This window comes from the organism of the source record quoted next, unplaced genomic scaffold (assembly GCF_019419815.1).
Source record: "Pyrus x bretschneideri cultivar Hongxiangsu unplaced genomic scaffold, Pyrus_bretschneideri_v1 Contig50, whole genome shotgun sequence".
Taxonomy (NCBI): Eukaryota; Viridiplantae; Streptophyta; class Magnoliopsida; order Rosales; family Rosaceae; genus Pyrus; species Pyrus x bretschneideri.
Genome location: NW_025999788.1, coordinates 2,418,850 through 2,441,645, shown reverse-complemented (window position 1 = coordinate 2,441,645; position 22,796 = coordinate 2,418,850). Strand labels below are relative to the sequence as shown.

Here is a 22,796-nt window from a genome sequence, read left to right as displayed (position 1 = left end):
CTTGGTCCCCCTCATTAGTCACACCTAACTTACTTTTCTTTTTCCCCACAACAATTGAAAGCAGGAGCAATTTGGTAAACAGGACCACCTGTGACTTGGCTTCTAATTCATCCTTCCTAAAACCATCTACCATTCACAACAAACTTTATCACCCAAACGTATAAACAATGAAGGTAGAAAATGAAAACCAAAAGTACCACATCAAAGGCATTTCATTAATTCCAAAAACCCTAAATGGTTTGAAGCACTGATTGCTAAAAGGAACACAGAAAATAAATAAATAAAAAAACAGTTCTTATAGGACGATGACCTAATTTTACAGACTTGTTTGAGTCTCCCCCGCTGGGGATTCATGCCCGCATGCCTAAATGCAAAAACGCTCGAAAGAGTCAACTTCCAAAAGCCGAAATAGCTGCTCCAATTTGTAGGTCATGCTTGAACCATGCAAATATATGTACAGGAGCATCCCAAGCCGAACATAGATAAGGGTTTGACAAAGTGACCGTTGGGCTTGAGCTCGGCAAGGCTCTCCACGAATGTCACGTTGTTGTGGATTGCGATGGTATCCTTGGGTGGTTATGCTCACCTTCATAGGTAACAATAAGCATCGAGGGTTCTTCCAAGCACCTCTCGACATGCTTCCTTGCTGGACAACCTCTCATGCTACTGCATTTATAGTATCCCCTGCACAAGTTAAAGGAGCTTCAATAGTTAATTAAGTTCTCGAGAAGTTTTAACATAAAAGTCTCTGATCTTCGACATTTCATTTCCAACAAGCATTATCAACAAGCATTATCAAATATCAATTACACGTCATATTCAACTTGGATTCTTTCGGACATTTGATTTCCAAGCATATGGATAAACACGAAATTCCATAGAAGTGTCGAAAAAACTTGAAAGTTTATTTAACAAGCCTCATCAAATATCAATCACATGTCATATTCAAACGTGAATTCTTTGAACAAATCTTGACCCTAAATTCGATTGTAAAAAAGCTATGGATAAAAATTTCATTAAAATTTAAAAAACCACCTAGGCCACAACCCCTGCCTGCTGCCTGACTAGCGCCTTTTAGAACCTTGATCATGTATGTGAAAAATACACAGAAAAGTATTCATGAGGATCGACTTGGGATGTCCTGGTCTAGATTTATTATTGAGTAGGTTTCTTTGGGCTCTTGATTATAGACCCGTTTTTCAACCCAAAAAAAAAAAAAAAAAATACACAGAAAAAGGTTAACACTAACAATCACTACATTCAATATTCAACCATGCTAATTATCAACTCTGCATATTATACACAAAGCATTGGAAGAAGATATTGGGCATCAAATGAAATCAATTTCTCATTCGAAATGCAGAAATATGATACCTAGGGTGAGGGGAGCCCTTGATTGGCTTCTGGCCATATTTCCGCCATGAATAATCATCAGGAGGGATATCTGCAAGCTTGTTACTGATAGCAGGCACCTTAATTGACCTTTTCACCCTATGCTTCCTGGCAGCAGAACATAAATAACATAAAATAGTTAAAAAGCAAGTATAATTGCTCCTCCATGACAGGACACAGAAGCATTACAAGATATTACTGAACCAAGTAGAGCATAAGGAGACAAATCCGACCTCTTCTTTGAGCAGTGACATCTACCACTGCTACCAACGCATTTAACACTCCCATCGTCTCCCCTAGCAGAACACTTCCTCTTGTGATGTGAATTCTGATCTGAAGAGATAGGAGCCCCGATCAAATGGAAGGAATTACCATCGAAGTTAGCCACACTTCCATCTATGCTCAAGGAAGAAATGAAGGATCTCGTAGATGACATTGTAGGTGTGTAGCTAGAGCTATCAAAATTCAGATTTATGCCGCTATTGCTCCCACGATACATCATTTCTGTTTGGGGCTTCATCTGCTGCTGCTGAAGTAACATCCTCTGCTGCTGATGCTGTTGCTGTTGTTGTTGACGTTGCTGTTGCTGTTGTTGCTGAAAGAAGTGATATTGCGCCGGCGGCACTTGTTGGGCAGGATGAATTGGGGTTTTCCCATTAGCACTCAATTCCAACGATGGATTCCCCAAACACAAGGAACTTTTAACATCTAAACTCAAATCTTGAGTTGGGTTTTCAGGAAATCTAGATTGAAGAAAGTGGGGAGTTTTGGATGGACGGTCCCCAATCGAGTTAGGATTATCCAAAAGGATTCTTTCAGGAAAAGGGATTTGAAGCTTCTTGAGCTTTCTAACTCTAGCATGACCTAAACGAGTATTGAGAATGGAAATAACTTTCTTAAACCTAGACACTGCCTTTCCAGTTTCCACCGTTAGATTCCTATACTGAACTTGATCCTGTGGCTGAGACAAGAGGCTAAGAACTCTATGGCAGCTCTCAACGGCTGCTTTGTTAGCTTCTTCAACTTCCTCCATATCTACCAAAACTACCAAAAATAATTAACCCACAATTTTAAATCCTGAAAAGGCTAAAAATTTACACAAAACACACCAAAAACTCAGCAAACCAACCTAATTTATAGAATGTTCAGCAATCCACAGCAGATAAATCAACTACCCAGATAACCAAAATCCCATTCTTTTACCCACAAGTATTCAACTTTCTAATGAAATTTCACCCAGGAGATGAAACAACCAACTGGGTTTATGAAATTTGTCAGATTAGAGGAAACCCCAGATGGAAATCAAGACATTACAGCAAAGAAATTTGGTAAAATTGTCAGTTGATTGAGGGAAGAAAACAAGAGACGCAAACGAACGGACCTTGTTGGAGTTGATGCTTTCAAACCCTAGATTCTCAATTCATGCTTTTGAGATTGAAAGGTGTGAAGGAGAAGACTTTTGCTTTGCGCTTGATGGAAATCACACTGCCACAAGAATACAAAGCCAAAGCCACCATCTTTGTTTTATTAATATAAATTACCCTTTTTTTTTCTTGAGGGAGAAACCCAAAGATTTGAACAGAGGAGACAGAGAGGAGAGGAGATATAAATAAACACCGAGTGCCAGAAGGAGAGAGAGAGAGAGAGAGAGAGAGAGAGAGAGAAATAAAATGGAGAGATGAAACTGCCGCCTATGTCACAGATATGAAGGCGGGGGGTCCCGGATTGAAGACCCTTGTCATTCTCTTTTCGGAAATGGTCTTCCTCTACTCCACACAGACGTCCACAAAATGTTAAAGTGAGCCTTTGCTTTTACGGTCTACACGAAGTTTTCTTTTTATTTTTCTCCCTTCACTTTTTCTTTGTTTTCTTTCAAGATTTGATTTTTCCTCTTTCTCTTCCCCCCAATTCAATTTTCAAGTTTTTAAATTTGGTAATTTTTTCCTCCTTCATGAGAGAGCAAGACCACTAAATCCAGCTTTACTTTTGTAACTTGCATTAAAAAAAAAGCTGTGTGCTCTGACCAAATTTACGGTGTAACCGATAATATATATATCTTTCTTTTTATTTCTTTGAATATGAGCGGTTACACTGTTGAATCTCTCGTGTGCTTAGTGAGTTATCAGATAATGGTAGGGTTGTTGAAGAGCTAGATTTCGCTTGGCCTCTCTGCATGTTGTGCAGTCTCTGCAAATTTGGATTGGGGGTCAGAAAATGAGGACAAAGACGGTTTCGTATAGTCCATTCATCGATTGTCTGCATGTCTTTCTTTTTCTGTGTAAAATGACACTTGTTTGAACGTAGTCACATGCATAAACGTCCGTTTGGTCAATTGTACAGGGTATCATGCTTGCTTCCTTGCGCTCAAGTTTGAATTTTCTCATAAAATTAAGCAAAGTACCAGTTAAAGTACCATTTCGCCAAATAAGAAACAACTCAAATGCACAATGTTGTAATATATGGTAAAGTTGGGTAAGTTGTAAAGATCAAAGTTTTTTTTCTTTTCTTTGTTTAATTTTTATTCACCAACCGTCGTTGATAAGATTTGAATTCACCATTCAACAAAACGACGTTCAAGTGCCATTATATCAAGTGATGATTGATAATCTACTATTGTTTAACAACTTGGAGGCTTGAACTTCGTCATAACAAAGATTAGATGCAACTCTCTTTCGTTGCTTAATCTTGAATTTTTTGAAAGAAAAGCAAATGGTTAAGTTGTTTTTGTCAAATTACATCAATTGCTAGAACATTTTACTTAACTAGATTTAAATAATGACTAACTATAATAAAATAGTGATTACATGTCACTACACTAAATAGTTAAGGGTGGTCATATTATATTCCGTTTATTCTTCAAAAATTGAAATCTAAACCTTAGAATATAACATGCTATGTTCACCGATTTAGATGTCACCCTTATACACAATAATTTTTTCTCGATAACCATGAAAATATTCAGTAACTTAACTGTTGATATTATAATTACGATATCTATAAAGAGAATATTGTTAATACGGTGGACACCTTAAATCAAGATAGTGATTGAACAATCGATCTTATGAACAAAGAAAAGTGAGAATCAGCCTAATGAAGAAAAAAAATTAAAATTGACTCACGCTTTTCTTGTATTTTATTTTCATTCAAACGATATGTTTATATTAAAAATTAAATAAACAAATTGATTTCGATCTCGTTGAGTAGTAAAAAAAAAATATTAAAAAAAGAAAGAAAAATAGCACGACATTAGCAAAAGCTTTTGCTCCTTACTTTGCTTCGAAGTCTTATTTTCCCTCTGCAGCGCGGCTTATCTCAACGTCCGTTCAAGAGTGGGGCCCAAGGCCTAGTCCAGCACTCGAGAGCATCCAATATAGCCGTTGCCAGGACGGTTAATCATTTATCAACACGTGTAAAACTGAACCCTAAAGTCTGACACGTAAAACGATGTGCCGTTGTGACTGCTTGACAATTTGTATCCTTCGCCGGGGAGACACTGTTGCTTCGGTGACTGGACCCGCCATGGGGTCCCACCGGTCCTACCTCCGTTGACTTTACTCTCTCTGATTGGCGTAATCAGCTCACTTTCGATTAAAAATTAATTCACTTAATAATATGATGTAATGCCTAATTAGAGATCTTACATGATTATTATTGGAATGCAACTCGTGCGGATAGATGGTCAACAAACCCTAACCTAATTTATACAATTCAAATTTAGGTTAGTTCGGGTCATGCAAGTTTAGTTAGATTTGGGTTTTAATTGAATTTGGGTTTATTCGGATTAAATTTAAGTTCGTCTAACTTTATTCAGTTTAATCTTATAAGTTATAACACATTAATATTCATAATTTTTAAATTTTGAATAAAAAAATTAGTTACATTTTCATTTGCACGTTATCAATCCAACAAAAAGTCAAAGCAAACAATTTGTAAACTATTAAATATTTCAACAATCCAAAATTAAAATTAAATAACAAGATGTATACAAAATTTCAATCAAAATAAATGTAAAAGCAACTACTTGAAGTATTGTCATTCCAAAACTTACATATAATTTATAAAAAATGAAGTGGAATGGGTAATATGTGCATGAGAGAATTGAGGCTCAAAATCAGGTTTGGCTTGGGTTCACAGAGACGAGAAAGGCATTCACTCAACCCAACCCAACCGAAGAAATGATTGGGTTGAGGTTGGGTTTGGGCGGATTTTTCTTCATCTAACCCGTCCAATAGGATTTGAAATTGGGCTGGACATGGACGGATCCAGGTTGACCTAACTCAAGTTGCACCTCTAATCATTATATATGCCTTGTGAAAATGTTTAACTTTTAAATAACCATTATACAATGTTCAACAACTATATTATGATTATGAAGAAAAAAACCATTATATTATGATCGTAAGATTAGGGCGATTGTCGCTTTCCTTTTCTTCAATATTGATTGTGTAAAAAAAAAAGAAGAAAAAAAACAAGACTACATATAGAAACTGACCGATGTTAAGTGAAATGTAATTAGCAATCACGTGTTTCTTTCTTATTTTGGTGGAAACTTATAATTGTTGTAGTGGATTGGAGCAAAGCAACCTTTGCCCTTCATTTTTGACAGAAAATTTCGAGTTCGGAATGAAACAGACATTCGAAAAATAGAAGTTGACACAAAACTAGAAGAAAACAGTTATTCCAAACATTTTTGGACTGAAATTGGAATTAACAAATTTCGATCCGCCTCGTATGAAAACACACTTATATGCATACTACATAAGGCCGGGGCTGTTCTTGTTAATTTGGGTCCCTAGGCGAGCCTTCGAAGTGGAGCTCTAGAATAGACACAGATGTTTAGAATTTGGTGTTTGTTTTGGGGAATGTGACAAAGGCTGGGTTTAGCCGTTTAGGGGGCGTTTGTTTGCCCTCACTAAGTTGGACTGGACTAGCTATTAGTCCAATACTGTGTTTGTTCCATGCTGGGACTAACATTAATGAGACTAAAGGGGACTAGCATGGACAAAACCCTTCACTAAGAGGTCTTAGCGAGACCCCTCAATAACCATGGGACTAGCTAAGACTATCCTCTCTTTCTCGTCCTCGTCATGCTCAACGACCACTCCCGACAGACTCCTCATCATCTCCGGTCACCTAGATCAATCATTAACTTTCCAACTCTCTTTCAGATCCATTTCGCAACCAACTTTCATATAAAATATACCAAATTGAAGCTGGGAGTGACAAGATTACGATTTTACCTGAATCGAGGCTAAAATGTGGTCGAATGTGACAGGAAAATGGCCTGGAAGTCTCGGCCTGTTTGGGCTTCTTCAAATCCATGACAGATTCGAGCATTCAAAGCTAAGATCTCGGTCCAGGGATGGTGATGAATTTTTTGGTGGTGCTAACTTCATCCAATTTAACGAGGGTTGGCCAAAAAACACATCGGGAAACCTGCAACTCGTCGGGAAAATTGAAGCCGTGAGGTTCCGTTCGAACAACGTATAGCTAGAGAGGGAGGGAGGACAGAGAAATAGAGACTGGAATCAATAAGGAGTTTGACCAGGAATGAGAAAGAGACATGAATTGAGAGGTCTAAGAGGAAAAAAAGAGGGAGAGGGTGGGACGATGAGAGAAGAGGAAAAGAGTGGGACGGAAATGGTAGGAAAAGATGGAGAAAAAGATAAGATCATAATAAAATATTAATAATTTATATATTAAATAATATAATATTAGAATTTGTTATTATCCAGCTTCTTAGTCCAATACTACACCAAACGCTTCACTAAGTTAGTCCAGTTTAGTCTAGTCTAAGCCAGTCCAGCTTAGTCCTTGAAGCTAATCCAATCCGAGATAGTCCGGCGCAACAAAAGCCCCCTTTGGGTTTGGTGTTTGGCAATCGAGGGAGTGCGACCAAAAAAGTAAACATGTTTGTTTTTGAAGTCGAAAAGAACAAGTTTGAGTAACTTGATATTTCACTTTTCACGTACAAAACAGGTATGTTGTTTTTTATTTAATAATTATATAAAACAAATAAATTTTACAAATGTTGGGCTCAACCACTCAATTCAACTGGCTATTGTGTTTAGACAAAGATTCAAAGTCTGTAAACTTCTTATTTGAACAAACACAATATTTGTAATATTAACTTAAATATATAAAAATTGAGGCCCCTTCAAAGTGGGAACCCTAATCGGCCTGCCTACTCCAGCTACTCTCTGAGCCAATCATGCTCAAGGCTTATAAACATAAGTTCGGAGAATGAAGCAATTCCAACACTTTCAGTATTTCACCATGCATGAATTTAAGAGATCAAAACATTCAATAACCCAAATAACACAATTCTATATCACCCAAGGATGCAAATTACATTAGTGTGATCATAACGTTAAATTTTCAGAAGAAAAAAAAAAAAGAGGAAAAAGAATAAAAACATAATTACGAGTAATAAAAAGTAGAGAAAGAAAAGTTGGATTAAAGCATGGTTTTTCCCACTCAAAGTGCACGAATTCATACTTTACGACGTTTAAGTCGGGAACAATTCAGATCTTAAAGGTCAAAAGGTTTACTTTATCCAAAATGTAGAGCCATGAAAACACCGATACTTTACTTTTTTTCCCTTTTTCTTTATCTATAGTTTTATTTGCGAGGTGTTGAGAATTGTCCTAAATCGGGAAGTTAACGAATCTTATACAGGCTTATAAGGAGTTTAGTTACTATTCATTGTTGTGGACTTGTTTTACGGAGGAATCCTTTTCCTTCATAGTATATGAGGATATTGGTACACTGTTCACGCGTGAAGTTTAAAAGTCACATATGCAGCTACATCACCCAACATGTATTGTTTACATGTGTAGTTTAACTATCACCACACGTGGACGGACCAATGAGAATATGGAGAATTATTCTACTTTGAAAAGTTAAGTAACTTTGCATTATTTTCCATTTCCTTAATTATTTTTTATTTCTTTCATTATTTAAGAAGGAACTAACGTGGACGATTGGATTTGTAAACTGAAAGATCTTTGAGGAATCGCAAAAGCTTCTTTGTTCCATCTTTCTTTTCCTTCCCTTCTCTCTCACTCTTCTATATATACAAACTAATGATTTCCTTCTTGTTGCTTGATTGAAGAATCAAACCCCCTCCAGCTCACGTTAGCGTCTGCATGAGAGTCAGGCATCTTGAAACCCTACATACACACTTTGTTTATTTATGTCTGTTGATTTTGTTCAATTCATTCGATCTAACTGTTAGAATTTGAGAAGTATGTGCAAGAGATAAACATAAATGTGTGAATAGCACCACCCTAACTATTATTGCACAACAGTATTGAAATACAATCACGTGGTATGATCGAATCAACATACTATAATTATAATATTAAGAATCAGTTAACTTGGTATACAACATGACGGTATTCCAAAAATACAATTAAAAGAATGTGTGAACAAAATGGTCCTGGTAACGTTAATGAATCCACCTTGTCCTCCAAGACATTCTGTCCCATTGTCCATCTGGTCTGTCTGTCTCTTTAACTTTGATTGAAGAATATTTGCTTCCCAAAAACCCCGATTACACACGCCATCTTTTCTTTGGGAGCAAACATTTCACAAGCTTTTGTGGCCCATCACATGCATGGATTTGATTTTTAACAACTTTATCCTTTTTTCATGCCAAAAAATAAAGTAAACGAAAGAAAGAAAGAAAGAAAGAAAGAAAGGGAAAGAGTGCATTGGGATCCGATTGGGCTCCGTAAGGCCTTAATTAGAGAGAATTTTAACGAAAAGTCCGCAGTACTGTTTAATTTAACAAAAAATTATATTTTTACACTAAAAAGTCAATTCTGGTACTATTCATTTTACCCTTTATTTTGTCTTTATTATTAAAACTCAAAGTTTTCAGACGCTATTCATTAGTTTTTTTTTTTAATTAGATTGGCAAAGGGGAAATCACGTTATCTTTGTCTTTGGTCTACAATCCAGAGCTCTTCCCGGTTCTCACTTTTTAGAGGGCAGCCATGAAATATTAGCATGCGTCCTCTCAAATAAAGCTTTGCCTAGCTTCATTTTTTATACAAGCGATTACTCGAAAAGAAGAATCATATTTAAGACTTCTAATGCATATATAAATGCTCTTAACCACGTGAGCATTTTAACGGGCTACACATGTTTTGGGGGATTTGTAAACCCTGTTGGATCTCGTTTGATGTTTTGGGGGATTTGTAAACCCTGTTGGATCTCATTTTATCAAACGGGATCGGATGCGGCCTTTTCTACCATTGTGAATAATCGAATGCAGACGTTCAAGAAGAAAATCAAAGAAAATCCAAGACAAATCTTACAGGATGTGAGTGGCTGGTCGATTGGCTGATCAATTGGTTGCAATTCACCAATCGACCAGCCAGTCTCATCTCAGAATCTTCATCACAGTTGAGGGCAGTTATGAACTTATAAATGGGTCGGTTATTTAACTCTTGAAACATAACTAGGAGTCATTGATACCATTGTAAGATGTTGGCCAAGACAAAACCAGTTGAAGTTGTCAACAATCCTTTTATATATAAAATGAAATAAAAAGCGAACATCGGGGAAAAGAAAGAACCACAATCTTCTGTAACCATCTCCAAAAATTCGGTCTGAATAGTAATCCATGGTTCCCTGTAAGATCAGTCCTAAAAACAACCTAATTACGCCGACACAACTATTGTTTTCTTCCCCGTCCTTTCTTGGTTGGCTGTGCGTCCATCTGGTCTTTCCCAGTAACTTCTGATGGATCCGCTGTTCAAAAGGAGAACAACAGGAAATGTGAATTAGTTTTAGTTTGGCAGAAAGAGTGCTAATAACATCAAGGTCATACTGGAAACAAATTCAAGGAAGGGAATTCCATTGCATTTGAAACATGTTTTCGAACATCCCGAAAGCTCCTTTGTAATTAGTGAAAGGAAACTTCGGTAAAAGGTGGCTACCCCACTGTTCGTGTTCAGACACATAGCAAGCAATCTAATTGCTTACACGTAAATACAACTGGACTGGGACCTACAGTTGTGCCAAAAACCTTTTCGAAAAAAATTAAGATTTAGGCTTGGATAAAGATACTACCATCAGGACCTCGGGACATCAAAGTGAAGAATATGTTGTTGAGTTTCTCCATCTTCTTAGCGTCTTGCGCCTGGTCTGTTTTGAATTTCAGACACTGCAAATGCAAAGAGATCCATCACATGAGTATATCAGGCAAGCATGTAATCGACGATGATGTAAGTGATATATGCATCCATTTTCTTGAATCTAACAATTTGAGTTTTAAAGAAAATATCCCCAGTTTCTAGCACAGCCATAAAAGACACTTCAGTTCACGTTTTCACTACAGGATATATGAAGCCTGTTCCACATATGAGGAAAGCCTAGGTGATTTTCCATATTACTGAAATGCATAAAGACAACCTTAATATAGTCAAATTTCACCCAGATTTCTGCAATTAAGACTTGTCCACCAATAAAAAGACACAAACGGTAAGACAGAAGAAAAAAAAATATTGCCATAAGCTAAAAACTATCGCCAGTAAGGCCGCCTCAAGTTCAGTTTGGGACCAATTTGGCAAGAAAAGAGTTCCTTCGAGTATTATTTTCACATAGCATTCAAAGAATTTTTCCTATGTAAAAATCAAAGTATCTCACTATGCTCAATGGTGAAAAAGAGAGCATGAAAGAACACCTTGAAATTGATTAAGTGACATCAACAGTACCAGATTGTGTAATCTAAAAACAGAGGTGAAGGAAGCTGATCTAGGTATTTCTGCCACAAATAGGAGGTAACCTAAGTTCCCAAAGAAAAAAAAAATCCCAACACAACCGCACTAGTCTAAACCAAAAAAAAAGTATGTGAACCTAATATTTCGCAAATGAGAGAGGATCCTAGCCGGATCCTCCAATCACATCCGTTCATCGTACATCGTGCGGTCAGTTATCATCAAGTACTGTTTATATTCAATTTTAAATAAAAAAATTTACAATGATTTCTGACCCCACGATGTACGATGAACGGATATGATTGGAGAATCCCGGAGATCCTCACAAAGAGGATCCGGCGAGGATCCTCTCTCCTTGCAAATATCCATATTCTCATTAATATGCGCTCACTAATAGTAGAAAACACATAACATAATCTTGCATTTACTTTCTTCAAAAAGTACAAAACCAGCTATGAATATTATGTGTAAAGAACTTCTTTGTGGACTAAACATCTCGGTAGTTAATTGTAAGCACATATATTAAAAGAACCAAGGAAAACTCATAAGACAAAGTTCTATGCAGAGACTACGGAACTCTAAAAGAATAACACCAAATTCGGAAAACTACTCGATGTTCTTAAACACAAGTATAATTGAGAAACAATGCACTATAACATGATATAAATACCTCAAAAAACCAATTTACGATTGCACATTGAGTAAATACACGGTATCAAAGGGGAAAGCAATTAGTACCTCTTTATTATCAGTAACCTTAAGAACCAATTTCCCCTCGCAATGCCGGTATTTCATCACGTATCGAGTCTGCATCAACAAACAGATCCATCACAAGCGTTAGAAAAAGTTACATATCAGTCTAATAAAATCAATTCCGATCACCTAATACTCGTTTACAAAACGTAATTAAAACAGCATTAATTCGAATACGGAGAACATGGTTTCTCGAAGAAAATTTAGTCGATAAAAATCAATTATACCATTGAAGACTAGGGATTTCATGCACTGAAATCAAGCAGCAATCAAGAACTATTGCTAACGTCACTCGATTTCTTTAAATTTTCTCGGAAGCCAAACAGAAAACAAGAAAAAAGAAAAAGCGTAACCTACAGATTCGGGATCGGCGCGGAAAAGCTGGACGGATCGCTCGACGAACTCGTCCCAGGAAGTTATGTAAACCATTGTTGCGTGGATCGCACTGCGACTTTCGGAGAGGGGGAGAAGGGAGAATTGGGGTTTTTGTGTTTGCTTACAGGAAGGATGGGCCTTTTGGGGATTTTATGGAAGTCGATTAGGGAGGATATTTGGGCCTGCAAGATCATAGCCCATCCCGCTTTTGAGCGTTCGACCAGGGAAGCAGCCGGGTCGGGGCGGGTATGTCATCATACGGTAAGGGAGGAAATTTGGGCCGGCAAGATCAAAATGGAAAACGAACTTTTAGTTTTCTCATATTGTATTTTTAAGGTATTGAAATTGTATCAATTTGTATATTCAGTCTGATTGATTGTATGAATAATCAACAAGAAGGCATCGACTTCCAAGAGACCTTCATTCCCGTGGTCAAACCGGATACTATTCGAACCATACTTGCCCTTGCTGTTTCCAATAATTGGTCCCTCCAACAACTCGATGTGCGTAATGTCTTCCTTAATAGGATTCTACACAATGAAGTTTATATGAATCAACCACCTGAGTTTGTTGATTCCCAGTGTTCTAAGCTTGTTTGTCGGCTTTAGAGAGAGCAGAGAAGTAGCCTTAAGGTTTGGTATTAATCTACTAAACTCATGCATTTTCAGTTTTTGTAGTTCAATTTTTGTGGCTCGATCTGAACTGAGTTTCTTAACCCTATTTTTACCTTTTCCAAATCCCAAATTTATTTTCTTGGTCTAAACGCAATGTTAAACCCCTACTATTTTTCCAACTTTGAATTCACTTCTGATGCTGTTTTTACATTTCATAATGTGTAGATATAACGTATGCCTATTTCGAGGAGGGATTCATGTCACAAAAAACTACTTGCACGGTCATTTTTTGCTCCGAAAAACCCTAATTCGGCTTTTTTTTTCACCTCCATCTATATGGTTTTTGTCACTAATGTTGCAGCAGCCATGCCTTTCTTTTGAGACTTTATGTCAAACTGCTCCATTGGACTTTGTGTTCCCTGCATTGGCATATTTAAAAGCTAGAAGAAGGCAGACCAAAAACACCAAAATGTACCCTTCTTTGTTGCTTCTCAACTTTGCAACGGTTGCTTGGTTCTCCGTTGTGGCAGTTTTGGGCTGCACTAGTGCTGTCAAGTTTATTGTGGAAGATGTCCAGACTTACCATTTCTTTCATGATTTGTAAACAATAACATCTATAAGTGCACAAACAACTCTAAGTTTATGTTACTTAGACTTGGTTTGGTACTGAGGTGATTCTGAAAAAAGTTGGTAAACATTCAACTTCAACTTCAGTTTTTTTTCACAGTTTTGGATGAAAAAAAGCCAAAAACAAGAAGCTGCAAAACTCAGCTTTGAAAAACCGGTTTTTTTTCACATCTGTTTTATATAAAAGTTTACCAAACATTATAATACTGTTTTTTTTTTTTTTTCAAAAGCACTTTTACAAAAAAGTTTATCAAACATTCTGCTACTTTATTTCACAGTTGCTTATTCTCACATCACATCAGAAACAATTTTTTATCAAAATACAGCAATATCAAACCAGCTCTTATACTATTCGCTCATTCTTTTTGGTCTGGTCATTAAGTTAATCCTAACACATTATGACACAACACTTAACATACTCATTTTTAAATTACATGAATGCCATATTGACGTATAAATTAAACACTGTCATTTCAACAACAAATAATAATTTATTTTTGAACAAAATCTTTAACTATAGTCATCGTTTGACGATTTTCATGAATGGATTGAAAATAAGTCCTCTGACCCTTTTAAAAATCCTCATAATATTTTTAAATGGAAAAAATTGACATAAATGGAAAGCATTTAGCATTGGTCGAAGTAAGTGAAATTTTTAAATTCGAATATCATAGATAACAAATATAAAAATGTTTGTTAAATATTAATATAAAAGTTTTAAAGACATAATGTGAAAAATATTTTTCGATTAACATTTTGTTAAAAAGATGGCTTTCAAGAATGAATGAGATCATTTCCAGATCTTCGTTGTGAGAATTCTTGAATCTTTAAATTATATTTATTTATTATACATTATGCGAGTATAAATTATTTTAAATATTTTTATTTAAAATTAAATATAAATAATATCTGTTAAAAACTTACTCACGATATACAATAAATAGACACGATTTAAAAAATTTTAAAATCGTCACTAAGATCCGGGTAGTCCTGTTCCTCGAGAATATCTAATCTTTTTTTTCCTTCAACTATAACCTTCCATCAAATCACGCATCTCTTGCCGTTCCAGTATCACCTTCCCCAAAAGCACAAAATATCAGGCCACCACAACAGTCTCACACCAAGAATTACAGAGACCTACCCCTCTTTTTCTCCTGTTCTGATCACCATTTTCTCTCTCCTAGGGTTTAAATTCAGCTCTGCTTCCATCTTGAACTTCTGTAAACCTCTATTCTTCCAGCACCAATGTCTTTACATTCGCCACCCCGCTACGGCGCACTCCCATCCACCACCTCCTCCTTCACCACCGCCATGCCCGAACCATTCACGCGCGCCAGGGCCACGACCCAGTCCTTCTTCGCCACGCGCCGCCCATGGCTCGAGCTCGTTCAGCCCTTCTCCAGCTTCACGCGCCCCTACACCTTTGGCGAAGCCACCGTCCGAATCAAGCGCAACCTCGGCCACTTCCGCGTGAACTACACGATGCTTGTCCTCTTCGTCCTCTTCCTCAGCCTCCTCTGGCACCCCGTCTCCCTCATCGTCTTCCTCCTCGTCTTCGTCGCCTGGTTCTTCCTCTACTTCTTCCGCGACGAACCGCTCGTAATTTTCCACCGAATCGTCGATGACCGCATCGTTTTGGGGACTCTCGCTGTCGTCACCGTCGTGGCTTTGGTCTTCACGCACGTGTGGCTGAACGTGCTGGTATCGGTTCTGATTGGGCTCGCGATTGTTGGGTTGCACGCTGCGTTTAGGGGGACGGATGATTTGTATGCCGACGAGCAGGAAGCTGCCGAAGGTGGGTTGCTCTCGGTTGTGGTGGACAGTCCCAGGCGAGCACGGTACACCCGCGTTTAGCTGATTGGAGAATACTGGGTGCCATTGGATCCTTGCTGGGTAGAAGAAAGTCTCTCTCTTTTCTTTGGCATTGTAAGCTCACTTTAGATCTGCTTTTAGGTAACATTTCATTCAATCTTGAGCTAAATTGTTTGCTTTTTTAGCTTTCGAATTCAGCTGCTTTTTCGATAGAGGTTTTCTTTTATACTTTACTTAAGCATGTATCAGATTGCTCTGGTTTCTGCCAATATATAGTGTTGATTTCAAGTGTGGTTGTTGAAAGAAGGGAAACATTGTCATCTTGTTGAGTTATTGGACTAAGGCCATTAATCTTATCGAGTTTGTAATCGAAGTTTGCATACAGTTTATGTGCATGTTATGTGACGGATTTTAATGAGTTGCGTCTGCATATGTATGTGCCAAGCAGTGTTCTTTGTGGCATATTACTTTTAGTTTTGATTTTGCAACTTTCTTGCATTTGGATGTGTTGCCGCCATTTGCATTTGAGTGTTGAAAGCTCGATATTTGCCTTCGTCAACCATCTCTTGGCGACTCGTTACATGTGAAATGCCTAATAGTGTTCCTCTGTAGCATATTACTTTTAATTTTGATTTTGTTTTTGTTTTCTTGAAGTTCGTTAGTCGGTGTTTCTGGTAAGTTTCTTCGATTGGGATGTGTTGTTTCGGCTTTTTCCAACTATCGATTGCTCAGTACTTTCTTTCATCACAATCTAACTCTGTACAATCTGAAGTTTTAAAAGCTAATAGATACTTAGTATATAATTATTCTCACTCATCAGTTTAATGGCCATGCGTACTCCATATATGTCACCTCTCAATTTACCTTCTGCTAAAAGATGCTTCAGACTTCTATAGGACCCGTGTCGTCGACGTTGAAGGCCGGAGGGGGAGCTAAGCATGTGCTTCTGGTATGGCCCGGCATACCATCCTTCACAACTCTGTTGATTTGTGATGATACAGTAGAGATGCAATGCTTTAATTTGGGCCACGTGACGATTAAAGTTATCGAATTGGTTATTCGAAAAGGGAAGGCAAGAAGATGTGTGCAAAGTCAATGGCTTTTAACGCAATTATTTTGTGAAGATGTTTGAAGGGTAGCTGGTTTTCCATTTGGGAGAGGAATACAGATTCAATAATGTGTTAGCTTACTTTTGTTACACCTTATTCAGGAATATTTTTGTAGGGTAAGATTAAGCAACTTGGCATTCACTAATTATGTATTGGAAGCCTGTTTACAACTGTGCTAAATGCTAATGCTGTTTTATTATATGATAATGGTATTTCTGCTTAAACTTTATACTGTATTTCGACTTTCTTTTTGTTTAATCCTTAAGATTATTGATTCTTGTACGCGTTTTACAAGAGAGATTATTGCATGTAACAGGTGACGAGTGAGATAGAGAGATGGAGATAAATCTTGGTTACGCTCAAGTTTTTCTCTTTTTAAGCTTAGCCACGGAGTTTTCCTTCTACATAATATGATTCTATGAGAAATGTTAAGAAGATTCTCTTAAAAGTAGAATTACGATGGATGGCAAACCATTTGAAACGCGATTAGTATTGTGTTTGTTTTGAGCCTCGGGGCTGAGGAGGAGCTTCAACTCAAAGGCTTGCAGCCTTTACAGCGTGGGGAAGCATATAAATAGTATAAACCAGGTGCTTTGTTTTGAGTCTCGGGGCTCAGGAGGAGGCTCAACTCAAAGGCAGAAAAAGGTTGCAGCCTTTACAGCATGGGAAGCATATAAATAGTATAGTATAAACCAGGTGCTTTTTTTTTTTTTTTTTTTCTGTCACTTAATAAATTTGTTAGATTAGATGTTAGATCAGGGAATCAACTAGGTTCGAAATCACGCCGTAATGCAAGGGCACCATTCCTTTCAACCACTGCGGTAAAAGGCCCATAAACCAGATGCTGGAGGAACTGTTATGTGCTGAGAGCTAATCTGTAAAGTCACGTGCGCACGTGATACTGTTTCAAGTTCCCACTTGAATCATTAGTTTACACGCTCATGCCTTCGATAAAAATCTCTTTTAAAGTTTTAATCGAAAAATCTATTCCACAATTGTTGAAGGTGATGGAGAAGTGGACGGCACAGTTCCAAAATCACGTAGCATCACCAATCCACATGTAAATGCTTGAGGATATAATACTAATAACTAATTTACATATTATAACGTCAGTAGAGATACGAAAGTTATTAGTCTAATCACCAGGCGAGGTCAAGTCATTGCATTGCGAAATGGTGATAATATTGGTCTAGTGGTACTTTTATTTCAATTGTAAAAGAAATACTGAGTTTGAATCTCCATGATCCCCATCGATAATACGAGAAAAAAGAACGGACCACGTGCACAAGAGGAAAAATATTTTGTATATTGGTACTGGGCATTTTGTTACAGACAAGTAAACTGCGGCCAGAAACTGTGTATAAGTCAGGTTCATAGAACAAGTGCATTACATGATGCGAATCGATAATTTCAACAAGAAAATTTGATCAGGTATAATACAGACATTGCAATGGTCATTCGCCAAGAACAACATGCCACACTTTGAGTACGAGGGAAGATGAGCGAGTTTTTCTTCAGTAGTTCATCGTCCCCTCTGACACCGCCGTGGGCAGCAGCAGTTGACAACACTGTGATTGCAAAGTTTGCAACATATACTCATACAATACATGCCGGATCAGAAACTGCATCTCTATCATCTCACAAATTCTAACGGAAAAAACATGACAGAACTGTTAGGAGTTTGAGACCTTTCGGGAATAAGCCAGCACCATCACAAAATCTTTCGCAGAGGACCCGACAGATGCTGTAATTCGTTCCGAAGGGGATGCCATTTGTAGCCACAGATCAACTAAGTTATACATTTCTAACGTGGGAACCACTGGTTGTCCCATACATTTAATCTCAACCTGCAAGAAATATTAATGAATCGTTACCAAAGGAAGCAAGCAACATATAGTAAAAATTTAACTATATTCCGAAGAAAAACACACAATTTGGGTACTGGGAATGATTTTCCAGTAGTCTTTTCAAATTAAACCAAAACTGGATTGGCTTACCTCAGCTTCGCTAGTGAGGTCTAGTTTCCTCATTAGGTATTTCTGGATGAACGAGACAGGCACGTTCCCATCCCTGTGACAAAAGAACCAAATATGAGACTAATGAGACAATCATTAGAGAACTCTTCCCATAACAAAATCATTCTCACACCTTCAAAATCTTAAGTAGACAAAAGTTACAAGTACCAGCAGTGATGAATTTTGAACATTTACAGTTTTTTCCGGAACGTTAAGAACAAATAATGGAGTTCATTAACGATTAAGAATGAAGCAGCATATGTTAGCTTGTCCATAAAACTTATAAATAGCACTGCAAAATTGAACACTTCATCATGCAATGATGAATGGTGCACTCAAACATGCATTAGAGAAGTAAAGAACTCACTTTATCCTTAAGTAACTTGTCGGAATTTGAGGCAAGGGTTCATCTCCTTCCCTGAAACCATTAATTCAAAAGATCAATTCACAAAGAAAGGGAGAGCAACTTGTCCAAAAAATTCTTTAAATAATCCAAATAAAGACAGAATCAAAGCTAAAGTTGTTTCTCACTGGTCTTCAGAAGCTACGAGTGAGAACCAAATTGGACCGGCTCTTCGTTCATGTTTGCCAAAAGTTGCATCCAAAACAGCTTGGGGTGAAATGCTTGATTCTGCAAATGATTCCCTCTTTCGTCGAACCCTACGCAGCTTTTTAGGTTTTACTGTTTCTGGAGAGGTAGGATAAGTGCTATTCTTTTCCTCCTCAACTTTTGATTTCTGTTTGTTTTCCTTATTTTTGGACTTGCGAACCTGAGGTTCACTTACATGCACTGGTTCTACTTTATTTTCAGACCCTTGGGAGTTGGATTTGAGAGACTTGGTCCTATTCGCAACTTCAACCAAACAATTTAATGGTTTCCAAAGATCCAATTTCCCTTCCCATGGTTCACCGCTGTCCTCAGTTTCTTTATTGGATACAGGCTGGCTAGGCTCAGCAGAAAAAGAACTCTGCGCCAGCCAAATTTGAGAGCAATAAATTCATTAGTATATTTATCCAAATGCAATACTTTCTTTTTAAGCTTGTGGAAATAAAAGCTCATCAGCAGTTTAACAAATGCATACAAGGAAAGCTAGATAAGACAGAATGTTGCCGTCACCTACCGGCTTGTTATTTTGACCAGACTTATTTGAGGCTTCAGGTGAGCTGTTGCTCTCTGGGTGATCTTCTGCTGAACCTTCCTCGTTCTTAATAGGCCTCTCAACCAAAAAACTGGATGCTTGTAAAGCAGAAGCCTTTCTTGCAACAGCTTTAGTTCTCCTTCCCGTCATGGTAGCCTGGGCTGACACTCTGGGAGTGCTGACCACCAAAGATGAGAGAGATCTCTCCTTTCTTCTAGCTGGTAATGTAACTGAAGGCATAACTTCAGGTGCACTTACCTTTCTTCTTTTAAAAGGGAAAATCTTAGCCCTTACATCTTGCCAGCTGTGATCTGGCCTGATAACCAAGGTAACTAAAACCATCAATATATCATATGATTAAATCAACAAAACTCATGAATAATGGATGTGCATGCTTGCCCAATAAGTATTTACAGTTGCATGACAAAGGCACAAGGACTGGAGAATTACAAATCATCTGCAACTAAATCAAGAACGTTGAATGGTTGCAAATGCGACTGCATGCACATGCAGAGAAGATCATAAAGAATTACAAGGCATATCCATATCAGGTGTAGTACCATCCTCCTATTTTGTCATCATCCCACAATAAACTCACTTATCAAAGAACAGTTCTTTGCCACTAAATTAATACGGGGAGGTTGCACGTTGATGGCATAAACCATGGCATTCTGATTAAAAGTGAAAAATGAATGATTCTGCTCGAAAAAGATGAAGGAAAACCAACTTCTCCAAAAATTGCACATTATAATCCATTTAAGTACTTATTTTGCTTAATCCGATGATAAGTTAACAAAATAGGAACCTTAATTTCTCCAGTGGAACACAACCCAGGTCTATGTTGCATATTGGACAGACTTCTAGTTCCTCGTCTGAAATCTTATTATATATGCACTTCCTGCAAACTGGAGAAGTACAAACAAAAAATCAATCATAATTATTCTCTACACCGTACACAGAAGAAACTTACGATAAAAAGAAAAGGAGGGTGGAGGATCAGTCCGAGAAAAACTTCACTCGAAATTAATTTGATAAGCAACAGAAAACCCGGCATGAAGTAAACTAAATTCTTAATCAACGGAAAGAAAAGACAGCTAACGAGCTAAAGTAAAAGAAAGCCAGTCTTTAAGTTGCGCACTGGTACGGATTTTGAACATAATTGCATGTTTGTAATTCTACCTTCAAGAACACATGACTCTAACTCTATACATTTGTTACACACTCTCAGGATTCCATCCAATGAACATGTACGAATGCAATGCGGTTATGCAACTTAGGCCACTGCAAGCAGAGACCTTCCGAGAGACGTCGGAATTATATCCCTTTTAGTCAAGCATTCGAAGTCATAAACAAGCATGTCAAATTAATGAAATAAGATTCTGTTTGTTCATCAAATGGTTGGCAAATCCAACAGGCAAAGTTCCCCTCAGATCTTCGAGCCCAAAAACGTAAACAGAAAGAGAGAACGAGGAAGGAAACCGTCTTGGAAAACATGGAATTCCAAAAACCCACATCCCAAAACCACGCAAACGACTCAAAACCAAGCCAAACCCAGATAACAAAAATGCAAAATACCAATAACCCAGATCACCAAAAACACCAAAACGCCATAAAAATCACAGCTTCACACTCCAAATTTCCAGAATCAGAAACGCAATCGGCAGAAACAGGAAAAACAAAGAGTCTTTGGCACGAGGGAAGGAGGAGGAACTCACACGTGTGAAGACATTCAGATATGGTGGTGGCGTCTCTGAAGAGCTTATCGCAGAGAGGACAAGTCATGCATGCCGCAATCGTCTCCCTCCTCACTCTCACCACCGGATTCGCCATCTCCAACCCCACGAAGCCTCCAACTCCTCCCACTCTATAAATTCCAAAATTCCGAACTCCCCCACGTATTCACACACTGCATGTTGCGGCACGCACAAAATTTACGTCCATTTCTGCAAATCCACCTGCATTAGACCCAAAAACCACAAAAATCAGAACATCAACGGGACAACAAAGCAGGCGAAAAAGATGAGGAAAACCCAGCAAAATCTAAGGGAGAAGAAAGCAAGAAATATATTATCATTACCCCTGTTGAAGCTGCGAGGGAGATTTGAGCTGTTTGGTTGGTGGGAAAGTGAGATTTGCGAGATGGGTTCGATCGATTTCTGAGTACTCGACGTTGGTTTTGATGGATTCGAACAGAGGGTCAAGGATTATTGATCTGAATCGAGAGGCTCGCTCTTCGTCATAAAAGAGCATGAAGTTTTTTCCTTTTTTTTTTTTTTTTTTTTGACTAATTTTATTTCATTTTCTTATTCGAAAAGCAATATTAAATTGAAATTTAAAGACCAGGTTCAGTTCAAGATTGGGGGGACGAGGCTAACATGTGCTAAGGGTGCGTACTGATATTAAAGTGCGCCCTGGGTTATCGTGCGCCCGACGGCGAGTCTTGCTGAAGTGTGAGTGAGTTGTTTTGTGTCCACATGTGCATTATAGCTGGCGGTCGCATTTAACTTTTTTTGGTATTTTTATTTTTAATTTGACAAAAATAGATTTCACGTACGGAACGGGCTGAGTCAAAGCTACTTGAAACCCATACTATGTTTCCACTTTCCAATCGCCGTTGTTCACTTTTTCACTTTTGTGTTTTACCGCGCTGTGAAATTAATGTGCAAAGGTATGAAGAGGCAATGAGGATTCTTTCCGTATTCTTTTTGCAAGGATCATTTTTAGATTCTTTTTATGAGGATATAGTGAATTCTTCAATCATGTTTGTTCATCGTAATATGTGCGATCAGTTTTCGTCAAGTATTATTTGTGTTCTAATTTTAAATAAAAAAAATTAAAATGATTTCTAATCGCATGATATACGATGAACAAACACGATTAAAAGATTCCTAGGATTCTCCAATCACATCTGACATCTGTTCATCGTACATCGTAAGGTCAAAAATCATTTTAAAATTTTTTATTTAAATTAAATATAAACAGTACCTGACGAAAATTGATCGCACGATGTATGATGAACATATGTGATCAGAAGAATCCCGAAATCCTTACAAAGAGAATCCGATGAGGATCCTCATCATGAAGAGCAACCCAATATGTGAATCCGTAGGCCAGGTGGAATCTTTGGGAAGCCTATAAAATTATAGAGAGTCACCACAATTAAAAAAATAAAAATATAAAAAAAGTTTGAAAAGTTTGAGTTTTAACCAAAATGACAAAAATGTTTTGTAAG

The 22,796-nt window shown here is 37.6% G+C and overlaps 4 protein-coding genes across 8 annotated transcripts; 1 reads left to right on the top strand and 3 right to left on the bottom strand.

Moving 5' to 3' along the window:
• Positions 1–194: 194 nt before the first annotated feature.
• Positions 195–3,189, bottom strand: LOC103946010 (probable WRKY transcription factor 21). Of its 2 annotated transcripts, none has more exons than XM_009356622.3 (4): positions 2,774–3,189; positions 1,626–2,436; positions 1,375–1,500; positions 195–684 (listed from the first exon to the last, which is right to left on the bottom strand). In XM_009356622.3, exons 2-4 carry the CDS (start codon positions 2,423–2,425, stop codon positions 540–542), a joined length of 1,071 nt encoding a protein of 356 aa, XP_009354897.2. In that variant the 5' UTR covers positions 2,426–2,436; positions 2,774–3,189; the 3' UTR covers positions 195–539. The 2 variants fall into 2 exon arrangements, with proteins under 2 accessions (XP_009354897.2, XP_009354896.2); XM_009356621.3 differs by having other exon boundaries at positions 1,626–2,427; positions 2,774–3,188.
• A 6,721-nt stretch (positions 3,190–9,910) lies between these two features.
• Positions 9,911–12,392, bottom strand: LOC103946008 (signal recognition particle 9 kDa protein). The gene is made up of 4 exons (XM_009356615.3): positions 12,231–12,392; positions 11,859–11,927; positions 10,474–10,567; positions 9,911–10,152 (listed from the first exon to the last, which is right to left on the bottom strand). Exons 1-4 carry the CDS (start codon positions 12,300–12,302, stop codon positions 10,076–10,078), a joined length of 312 nt encoding a protein of 103 aa, XP_009354890.1. The 5' UTR covers positions 12,303–12,392; the 3' UTR covers positions 9,911–10,075.
• A 2,124-nt stretch (positions 12,393–14,516) lies between these two features.
• Positions 14,517–16,634, top strand: LOC103946009 (PRA1 family protein F2). Of its 4 annotated transcripts, none has more exons than XM_048569928.1 (2): positions 14,517–15,415; positions 16,198–16,634. In XM_048569928.1, the coding sequence occupies exon 1, from the start codon at positions 14,735–14,737 to the stop codon at positions 15,341–15,343; it is 609 nt and encodes a 202-aa protein (XP_048425885.1). In that variant the 5' UTR covers positions 14,517–14,734; the 3' UTR covers positions 15,344–15,415; positions 16,198–16,634. The 4 variants fall into 4 exon arrangements, with proteins under 4 accessions (XP_048425885.1, XP_009354893.2, XP_009354892.2 ...); XM_009356618.3 differs by having other exon boundaries at positions 16,188–16,634; XM_009356617.3 differs by having other exon boundaries at positions 14,518–15,442.
• A 1,063-nt stretch (positions 16,635–17,697) lies between these two features.
• Positions 17,698–21,891, bottom strand: LOC103946006 (E3 ubiquitin protein ligase DRIP2). The gene is made up of 8 exons (XM_048569927.1): positions 21,642–21,891; positions 21,280–21,519; positions 20,370–20,469; positions 19,547–19,880; positions 18,957–19,393; positions 18,793–18,843; positions 18,408–18,480; positions 17,698–18,257 (listed from the first exon to the last, which is right to left on the bottom strand). The coding sequence occupies exons 2-8, from the start codon at positions 21,392–21,394 to the stop codon at positions 18,084–18,086; spliced, it is 1,284 nt and encodes a 427-aa protein (XP_048425884.1). The 5' UTR covers positions 21,395–21,519; positions 21,642–21,891; the 3' UTR covers positions 17,698–18,083.
• Between the last annotated feature and the right edge of the window lie 905 nt (positions 21,892–22,796).